We start from the raw sequence: 11093 nt of genomic DNA, 5'->3' as shown, positions 1-11093 counted from the left end.
TACGTGTCTGAGTGTGTACGAGGGTGAACTTGCATCACATCAGTAGAGTCTAATGGTTTGCTTTTTCCACATCAGTGAAACAATAGAAATGTTTGCATCATTGGTGATGTTTATTAAAATGTTACAGTGATGTTTTGTCACTTACATTTTTGTAGATGAATAGAGATGGAACATATCACACTGTCTTTATCTGTCAACATACAGATGTATTTATGTGAAAAAATGTTTTACTAGTGATTTACTAATTCTCTAATCACATTGTTTCCAACATTTAGCCAGCTGTCACAAGTGAGTCATTCACAGTGAACCCATTTATAGCAACCAACAAAAATCATCTCCTCCTCCATCATCATCATCAGGGACACATCTGGTTGTCCTCTCTGTTCTGTTTCCCTCCACACTGGACGTTAGCTCGTTGTGTTGCTTCTAGTGCTTTATAAATTATAGAGAGGTTCTGTGTTGGCACGGAGAAGAGTGAGTGGGCAGGGCAGGTATTTTGGGTGTGGCTATAAATGAGTCACTTTCATCCTCATTCTGTCAGTTTCTTAAGATGTAAACAATACTTTCTCTTTGGCACGATTACAGCAATTTACTCCATTAACAGAACATTTAATTAATTTTTATCGAAAATAAGTTATAAATGAAATCGTGTGGTACGTGTCTTGGTCTGTTTTGGTCTTCACTAGAAGTCTCACATTGGCACATAATGAACTTAGATTGTGTTTTTATTACTTTTTCAGTAATAGCTGAGGCAACAATTTTTTATGTTGCTCTCTCATCCAGCACAACATCATGTGCACAAACTATTAACTAATAAATTATTATAAATTGCATTTCAGTCAATTTTTGCAGTGGAAGTCTTACATAAGAGAGTTCTGTAATCGGTGGGAACACTGAAGGAAATCTAATCCAGGCTGTAAACTTAATTCTTCAGTCCAACATGAATAATTCAGCAGCACTCACTCGCCACCTGTCTACTGACAAACCTCCAGATCAACTTACATTTTTTCCTAGAAATTATTATATAATTCTATCTGTTATAATGTGCAGTTCAGTTCATGTTAAATAATTACGGACCAAACTCACCTTGTGTTTAAACCGCACTGCTGAATGAACGGAATTACAGTCTGTCCTGCAAGTCCTACATTATTTCAGCCCTGCATTGTCTGTCTGTCTGTCTGTCATCAAGGGCGTGGCCACACAGGTGACTAGGGGTGACAGATACCCATGAAGTAACCCCTGCCACCCCAACTGCTCCTCAACACTGAGTTCAAACAGGCATAAACCGCTCTCTGAGAGATCTTTAACTCCTGTACAACACACACAGACGTAATGAATCATTTGTAGAGGAAGTCGATTTAAACAAATTTTAAAGTCTTTTCAACACATGCGCAATGCTAGGGGTTACAGTGTTCCCAACTCCGGCTGATGGACCACACAGTGTCCACTGCTTTGAATTAAAAGCATAACAAAGAACAAACTGCAACCGTAGTACAAAATGATGATGATGATGATGATAATAATAATAATAGCCTAATTTTCGGCAAATGGATGGGTGAGTTTTTGCATATTATCTGTCTGTGTTTTTTAAGCAGAAAGCGAAATTCAGATAAATAAGATAGAAGTGAATAAATGTGAATAATGTGTTTCTCTTTAATTCACGGACGAGTTTGCGGACTATTTAAGTTGTGTTTAGGGAAACACTTGTTAATTTAAGAACATTCTTAATGTGAAATTAATCGAATATTTTTGCGTTAAGAACCCTTTTCAATAAACGATGAGTAATGGATCATTTGTAGTTCATAAGTTTAGTTTAAAGTGTGTATATTTTAAAGTAAAATACGCATCATTTGTAGTCCGTTTATCACATTTTTATTTGTTTTTGCCTCGGAGGCATGTTTAAATAAGAATAATTATTATTGTAATTATAATAATAATCATAATAATCATATAAAACAATTGAAATGCTATAATGTGAACCGCTGCTCAAAACAGATTAAAATCAGAAGCTCGTTCTTTTCCGTCTTACCTGTGTGTGTCTCCATTTCTGTCCCAGCAGTGTGTAAGTGTATAACAGCTCTCTGTCTGCTTTTATACCAAACTACTATTAATATTGCATCGCCATGATTTAATAATTTCAAGCCCGTCAGCACAAAGCCGTGAAGAAAATAAATTAAAAGCAACGCAGTGATTTTGAACAAGAGATAAAATAATTCTTTATATATCGTATCTGCGTCTCTTCATCATGTAAACAGTTACATGTTCAGCATTTGTCATTTTCTTTATTAATAAACCACACAGAAATGTTCAGTGTGTGAAGATTATTATTAGTAGTAACTCTGATGTTATAGCTCTCTTAATAAAAAAAAACCTCACATTTTCTGTACTGAGTGTAAGAAAGTATAATCATTAGGCTGTAATTAAATATTAGTATAATTCCGTGTGCAGGAGACAGAAGGTTGTCACTAAACCGGTATTTCAGTCTTTAGTGGATGTAATTTATTTATACAGATATGTGTGGACACGAGAGCTTAGAAAAAAATGGTTTATTAAATATTCAGTCACACATTTCAAGTGAAATCTCAGGACATTTCTCCGAGTCAGTGAAGGTGGCTACGATTCAATAGCAGCTTTATTTCTGTCGTTCTGTCGAGCAGATCTGCAGATTTTATTTCAGAATCCGTTCAGTGTGGAAGGAAGTTACGTCCATCAGATAACTGCGAAGTTCTGACATTTCATTACAATTTCAAGAATGTTTCTGGCGCTTTACCATCGGCTCATGTACAGGTGCATTAATAGTAAATATTTACACACACTTCTAGACATACTGTGCGATAATACTGAAATAGTGTTAAAGCTACTTTCGCCTTTGAGGCTTCTCTAAAATGAAAAGCGCAATAAAACTGGCATCTTCTGGTTTTAAGACCCACAGAAGTGAAATGCAGAGCTGCAGGTGTCCTGTGACATTACTGTGCAAAATACATTTACAGAGCGAGAAAATAAAAAGGACTCTTCCAGTGCTCTGGTTCCTGATCAGAACTTGTAGATCCCTGTCACGTGTGTTTAAGTGTTTAATAGTTCCTTGTAAATAAGTGTTGATCAGTCAGTGCGCAGCGGAATATTTCATCCTCTTCTGTTTCTGTCTCTGGTTACAGAACCAAACTCTCACCACGTTCTTCTTCAGCTCCAGCTTCTCAGCGATGGCAGCGATTTTTTCTGAAGAAGGCCGGGGCTGAATGGCGAAATAGGCCTCGAGTGAGCGCTTCTCCGGCGCTGCGATGGATGTGCGCTTTCGTTTGCGCTCTCCGTTACCGTTCAGCATCAGGTCTGTGCGCGCGCTCGTGTCTCGGTGCGCCGCCTCGGCCTCGTCCAGCCACGCCTGTAACACCGGCCGTAGCGCAATCATGTTGTTGTGTGAGAGTGTGAGAGACTCGAACCGGCAGATCGTGCTCTGGCTGAGAGAGCCCACTCCCGGGATTTTGAGGTTGGCTAACGCCGAGCCCACGTCTGCCTGCGTCACGCCGAGTTTGATACGCCGCTGTTTGAAGCGCTCTGCGAACGCTTCGAGCTCGCGTGGGTCCGAGTCTCCATCACCGCCGGGAAGCAGGGGAAGGTGAGGGTGAGAGTGCGCGTGCGGGAGACCCGCGTGGCCTGTGGCCTGGTGCAGGTGGCATGCGACGGCCGGAAGGTGATGTTGGTGCGCCAAAGCCGACGGATTCGGTGCCAAGCCGCCAACGGCCAGTGCGGACGACAAGTGCTCGAGCAGCTCGCCCTCCAGCGTCTGGCTCAACTGATGATGATGGTGGTGGTGATGATGATGGGAGGAAGAGATAGATGAGGAGGAAGCGGATGTGGCGCACACGCCGCCGTTCATGGCGTGGTATGGTGTCGCGTGAGGCTTGGCGAGATCGGCGGCCGCCAGAGCTTCTGCGCGCGCCAACAGGCTCTCATCAAATGCGCCGAATATGTTGGCCTGCAACTGAGAAAACAAACAGGAGAAACGGAGAGATTGAACAGAGGGGGGGCTTCGGGAAAGGGGGGGATGCACGCGGGATTTACGGGGGGGTGGCAGGCGGTAAGTCATAAAAATTAATATGAGAGCAGTGGGTTAGCCATGACAGCGTGCATGAGAGAGAGAGAGAGAGAGAGAGAGAGAGAGAGGTCGGGCACAAGCAAAAAAGAAAATAAGCGAGCTGGGAAAAACTTCAAACGGGAAGCAACACGCGTGTTTAATTGAAATTGTATTGTAAAGAATAATGAAGTTTTCAGTTACACGTACCTGCGGTGCAGGCAGACACACCCGCCGCATGGCCTCCGAGCTCGTGTGCACGCTGGAGTACTTGGGCTCGTGCACCGGCGCGTGCACGGAGAAGTACTGCTGCTTGCCGTTCATGGCCGTCAGGTTCTCTCCTCGCGCGCTGGCTCTGAGTTCTCCCACTGTACAGCTCTCTCCACCGCCACCTCTTTCCGGTCACCTGTCCCCAACACACACCTGCTCATCGTCTCACCTTACACACTTCAGGCCTGAGAGTCAGAGAGCAAACAGCACGCGTTCTAAATGCGCACTGAAACTGTCCGTGCTCAAATATTTCAATTTCGGCAGAAAATTCAGTATTAATGTTTATTTTTTAATATAATACTGGTTTTAGCTGCAGTTTAGAAGCAAGCGGTTTGTTGGTGTCATTTACTCTCATCTTCCCTCCTGCTGCTGTGATCACTTCAGCTAATTAAAATAAAACAAATAAACTGAATGAAAGAATGAAGCTCAAATTACAGCTGAGGACACGACAGTGAGACGGAAAGACAGACAGACTTGCGCTTTAAAGCGTCTGTAAGTGAAATAAAGCTGCTGATTACAGTCTGATTTTAAATGTAATTTTTAAAGAACATTCAGCATTAATAATTTGTTTTAACTAGAGATTTAAAGCAGTATCGTAAAATTAATCACTTACTCCTTACAAATGTAATGAATTAAATGTTAATGAATACAAAAAAAAGTGTCACTTCATTATTGTTAGTGACTTTACTTTCGCTGGTCATTTATAGACACATTAACCAAAATATTCAACATACACACGCGATTTACTATCAATAAATTAACATTAAAACCCATTAATTTAAAAAAAAAAAAGGTGTTTATTTAAAATATGAAAAGGTTACATAAGATGTTTTGGTGAGCAACGGTTTCAATTCAAAGACGTATATTATATTTTTTACATGGCATGCCATGTTTTAATATTTGCAATTGCAGTCAAAATTATTCAAACCTCCAGTACAAATCAGGTTTATTGTCAAAATTTACAGACTTTCAGCTCTTTGCAGTGAACAAATCAAACAAAAGCAATTGAAATAGTTCGACACAACAAATTCTTCATTTGGTTTCCCCAAATTCAACTGAAAATGCAACTTATAATGATTTCTCCACTCTCAAAATTATAAGCTTCAGCTTCCTCACAGACGGCGTGATGTTTTCTCCTAGGATTTAATCTGATACTTCACTGAATCCATCTCGCCTCCCACACGCTGCAGGTTTCCAGTGCCAGAGGATGCAAAGCAGCCCCAGAGCATCACCGAGCCCCCACCATGCTCGACTGTGGACAGAGTGTTCTTTCTTCTGTCTTCTTCCTCCAGACAGACTGCTGTTCCATCATGCCGAAAAGTTCCAGCTTTGTTTCATTGCTCCACAGAACAGAATCCTAAAACGTCTTGGGCTTATTTTTATGATTTTGAGCGACTTTCTTGTGCTTTTGGGTCAGTAGTGGTGAACGTCTCGGAGTTCTGGCATGGAAACCTTCTGCGTTTAGTACGCGCCTTACCGTGCTCACTGAAACCCCAGTGTCTGTTACACCAAGTCTTGCTGCAGGTCTTTTGCAGTCACTCGAGGGTTTTTCACGACCTGCCATCTCAGAAATCTGCTTGCAGCCGTTGATAGCTTCCTTTTTCTGCCCCGTCCAGGTATTTCATAAATTTTCTACCCCTAGCCAGTTCAGGTATTTCATGTGTTCCAGTTTAAGCACACCTGGTGCAACTAATGAAGCCCTTGATCAGTTGCATCAGGTGTGCTTGAGACAACACCTGTTCTCCATATTTATGCTGTTGTGAGGGATTCTATTCAGGGGGTTGAATAATTTTGAAACTGGAGAAATCATAAGTTGCATTTTCAGTTGAATTTGAGGAAAACACTTGAAGCATTCATTGTGTTGAACTATTTCAGTGATTTGATTGATTGATTGATAAGTGAATGTTGTGTTTATATTCACACATTTCTCAGAGTCTTTATCAACCTGCAAACCTGTGTTATGCTTTTTGACCTTATCTGACCTTTATATACGATTGCTGATGGTGTATACAGTGGCACCTGTCGAGGGGTGGGATATATTAGGGATATATTAGGGATATATTAAGTGAACAGTCGGGTCTGGAAGTTGACGTGTTGGAAGCAGGAAAAATGAGCAAGTGTAAGGATCTGAGTGACTTTGACAAGGGCGGGCTTGTGATGTCTAGACGTCTGGGTCAGAGCGTCTCCAAAACAGCAGGTGTTGTGGGGTGTTCCCGGTATGCAGGGGTTAAAACCTACCAAAAGTGCTCCAAGGAAGGAGAACCGGTGACCCGGAGACAGGGTCACGGGCTCCCAGGTCTCAATGATACGCATGTGGAGCGAATGCTAACCCGTCTGGTCCGATCCCACAGAAGATCTACTGCAGCACAAACTGCTGAAAAAGTTCATGCTGGATCTGATGGAAAGGAGTCAGAACACACAGAGCATCACAGCTTGCTGCGTATGGAGCTGCGTAGCTGCAGAGCGGTCAGAGTGCTCATGCTGACCCCCTGTGCACCACCGAAATCTCCTACGATGGCACCATGAGCATCAGAACTGGACCATGGAGCAATGGCAGAAGGTGGCCTGGTCTGATGAATCAGGTTTTCTTTTACATCATGTGGAGGCCGGGTGTGTGTGTATCGCTTACCTGGGGAAGAGACGGCACCAGGATGCACTATGGGAAGAAGGCGAGCTGGTGGAGGAAGTGTGATGCTCTGGGCAATGTTCTGCTGGGAAACCTTGGATCCTGGTATTCATGTGGATGTTACTTTGACACATACCACCTACCTAAACACTGATCCAGACCGAGTTCACCCCTTCATGGTAACGATTTTCCCTAATATCAGTGTCCTCTTTCAGCAGGATAATGCTCCCTGACGCACTGCCAACATTGTTCAGGAACGGTTTGAGGAACATGACAGTGCAGTGGTGGCAGTGGTGGTTTGGCGGTTAAGGCTCTGGGTTACTGATCGGAAGGTCAGGAGTTCAAGCCCCAGCACTGCCAAGCTGCCACGGTTGGGCCCTTGAGCAAGGCCCTTAACCCTATCTGCTCCAGGGGCGTTGTATCATGGCTGACCCTGCACTCTGACCCCATATTCCTGACATGCTGGGGTATGCAAAGAAAAGAGTTTCACTGTGCTGTAATGTATACGTGATTAATAAAGACTCATTATCATGATGACAAAGAGGTCAAGGTGTTGACTCGGCCTACAAATTCTTCAGATCCGATCGAGCGCCTCTAGGATGTGCCGAACAATCGATCCATGGAGGCCTCACCTCGCAGCTTACAGGACCTAAAGGATCTGCTGCTGACGTCTCGGTGCCGGAAACCTCAGCACAGCTTCAGAGGTCTTGTGGAGTCCGTGCCTCGACGGGTCCGAGCTGTTCTGGAGGCACGAGGATAGAGGGACCTACGCAATATTGGGCAGGTGGTTTTAATGTTATGGCTGATCTCTCTGTATGTGTGTGTGTGTGTGTGTGTGTGTGTGTGTGTATTTTTCAAATGTATTCAGGATGTGATGTTATATGGGACATTAGCACAGTTTATATTTTAGGTTAATTTGAACACAGTGAGAGAATACAAGATATTAACGACAGTACAATAAATCCATGCAATTAATCTCTCCAAACAGATCCAGTTCATTAGCAGACCTCTAAAATGTCAAATCATGTTTATAAGCAGTGCTCCTAAGATCAGGAAAAGTCAGTTAACAAAGTCGATTGTATTTTTTTGGAGCTGAACTGACATGCAAGTGATGGAAGACGATATTTCTGCCAACCGGAAATGAAGACACACAGACACACGGAGTGACGATGCTAATGCACGGAAGCTCTGAGCATGAAACTCGTTCTTTTATCATTTTCAGTGTGCACTTGTTCTCTGTATAACAGCTCGATGTGTAGAAAGTGGAGCTCTGCAGTGACACGGCTGCTCCACCTGATCCTGTCCAACTCTTCTGTCCTAACACACTCAATTATTCACGAGCTCTGTGGCAGGCATCCATTACCTCATTGGCATTTTCTTATTCATTATGGAGATTGACACGGGCTTCCTCTGCAAACAATGAAGTTATCTGCAACAATCCAACTATGCCATGATATACACCACACACTTTATGATACAGTTTTTATGGTGACGCCGTGCCCGCTTTCTTCTCTAGATAACATTTCAGCACATGAATATTTCAAAAGGAGAACCTAAAATGGCTCATTCATAGCTCAGCCTTTCATCTTGATTTACAGCGACATGGTTTACACAGGACTCGTTTCTGACTCATCCTTCCAAATTATATACACCTTATGCAGGTCAAACATTTCAACTGAAACACTGATGAGTTTACAGAACAACCACACGGGTCATTTATTGTTTCAACAAAAAAAAAAAAGGTCCTTTAGATGTAACATGCTGAAAATGCAAATGTTCGTAGCATAGTTTATTTTAAATGAGAGCTGCTGTTATTATGCTGAATAGAATTTTGATGTATAAAGTGGAATAAATGATGGGCTTCAATAATAATCAATAAAAATTAATTATGAAAAATCGTTAGGGTATCAGTTACTTAAAATTTGCATACACTTGAGGAGGATGCAACACACTAAAGGAAATGATATCACGCATGTACAACGGGCTTAGGGCTGTTTTGTGGCTGATGAATTCTTTCATAGCATCATGAATTCACCCCCCTGCCCAAAACCTGGTTGCCTCTGCCAGGAGGTTCAGCTTGAACATAGACAGCACTTTTGACTAGACTATGAGCAAAATGTACTTCCAAATCAATGCAGAATAAAACCACAAAATCTTTTATTTGCAAAATAACCACCTCAGTCTCCATCCTGAGAACCTGCAGTCGGAATGGAAACAGAAGTCCTCATAAAATAAAATAAGATAATACTTTATTAATCCCCAGATGGAGAAATTAGGGTGTCACAGTAGCAGCAGCAAAAAAAACAAAAAAAAAACTCATGCACAAACCTCAGAATATAAAAGATCTTCAAACATTCTGCCCGAAGGAGTGAAAAAATCAATGGGGCAGAAATGTAACGTGCCAGATTTGTAAATTACCAAGTAATTATTTATTAATAACTAAATTGGTTAACACCAAATTGAAACATGAAAATAATCATTAAGTTATTCAATTAATAAAACACAGATGACTGAAGAATTACAGCCATATAAGCAATGCTGTTTATTTATTTAATATTTTAGGTTTAATACATTACACATTTTCCTAAATGTCACACTTACTACATGAAAAGATTCAACTCACTTAGATATGGAACTCCATCGTTATCATCTACGTTATTATCATCTACGTTATCGTCTACGTTATGTGACAACACTGAAGAAACGACACTTTGCTACAATGTAAAGTAGTGAGTGTACAGCTTGTGTAACAGTGTAAATTTGCTGTCCCCTCAAAATAACTCAACACACAGCCATTAATGTCTAAACCGCTGGAAACAAAAGTGAGTACACCCCTAAGTGAAAATGTCCAAATTGGGCCCAAAGTGTCAATATTTTGTGCGGCCACCATTATTTTCCAGCACTGCCTTAACCCTCTTGGACATGGAGTTCACCAGAGCTTCACAGGTTGCCACTGGAGTCCTCTTCCACTCCTCCATGACAACATCACGGAGCTGGTGGATGTTAGAGACCTTGTGCTCCTCCACCTTCCTTTTGAGGATGCCCCACAGATGCTCAATAGGGTTTAGGTCTGGAGACATGCTTGGTCAGTCCATCACCTTCACCCTCAGCTTCTTTAGCAAGGCAGTGGTCGTCTTGGAGGTGTGTTTGGGGTTGGTATCATGCTGGAATACTGCATACTGATCATGCTCTGCTTCAGTATGTCACAGTACATGTTGGCATTCATGGTTCCCTCAATGAACTGTAGCTCCCCAGTGCCGGCAGCACTCATGCAGCCTCAGACCATGACACTCCCACCACCATGCTTGACTGTAGGCAAGACACACTTGTCTTTGCACTCCTCACCTGGTTGCCGCCACACACGCTCGACACCATCTGAACCAAATAAGTTTATCTTGGTCTCATCAGACCACAGGACATGCTTCCTGTAATCCATGTCCTTAGTCTGCTTGTCTTCAGCAAACTGTTTGCGGGCTTTCTTGTGCATCATCTTTAGAAGAGGCTTCCTTCTGGGACGACAGCCATGCAGACCAATTTGAAGCAGCGTGCGGCGTATGGTATGAGCACTGACAGGCTGACCCCCCACCCCTTCAACCTCTGCAGCAATGCTGGCAGCACTCATACGTCTATTTCCCAAAGACAACCTCTGGATATGACGCTGAGCACGTGCACTCGACTTCTTTGGTGGACCATGGCGAGGCCTGTTCTGAGTGGAACCTGTCCTGTTAAACCGCTGTATGGTCTTGGAAACCGTGCTGCAGCTCAGTGTCAGGGTCTTGGCAATCTTCTTATAGCCTAGGCCATCTTTATGTAGAGCAACAATTCTTTTTTTCAGATCCTCAGAAAGTTCTTTGCCATGAGGTGCCATGTTGAACTTCCGGTGACCAGTATGAGGGAGTGTGAGAGCGATGACACCAAATTTAACACACCTGCTCCCCATTCACACCTGACACCTTGTAACATTAACAAGTCACATGACCCCGGGGAGGGAAAATGGCTAATTGGGCCCAATTTGGACATTTTCACTTAGGGGTGTAGTCACTTTTGTTGCCAGTGGTTTAGACATTAATGGCTGTGTGTTGAGTTATTTTGAGGGGACAGCAAATTTACACTGTTACACAAGCTGCA

The 11093-nt window shown here is 42.7% G+C and overlaps 1 protein-coding gene across 1 annotated transcript; it reads right to left on the bottom strand.

The window, feature by feature from the left end:
* Nucleotides 1–2934: 2934 nt before the first annotated feature.
* pou4f3 (POU class 4 homeobox 3) lies at nt 2935–4551 on the bottom strand. Its single transcript, XM_053649083.1, has 2 exons — nt 4280–4551; nt 2935–3979 (listed from the first exon to the last, which is right to left on the bottom strand). The coding sequence occupies exons 1-2, from the start codon at nt 4391–4393 to the stop codon at nt 3104–3106; spliced, it is 990 nt and encodes a 329-aa protein (XP_053505058.1). The 5' UTR covers nt 4394–4551; the 3' UTR covers nt 2935–3103.
* Nucleotides 4552–11093: the final 6542 nt, after the last annotated feature.

The sequence above is a fragment of the Ictalurus furcatus genome, chromosome 18 (assembly GCF_023375685.1).
Source record: "Ictalurus furcatus strain D&B chromosome 18, Billie_1.0, whole genome shotgun sequence".
In the NCBI taxonomy this organism is placed as follows: Eukaryota; Metazoa; Chordata; class Actinopteri; order Siluriformes; family Ictaluridae; genus Ictalurus; species Ictalurus furcatus.
The sequence above is the reverse complement of the archived record's forward strand: the minus strand, read 5'-3'. Positions and strand labels throughout refer to the sequence as shown.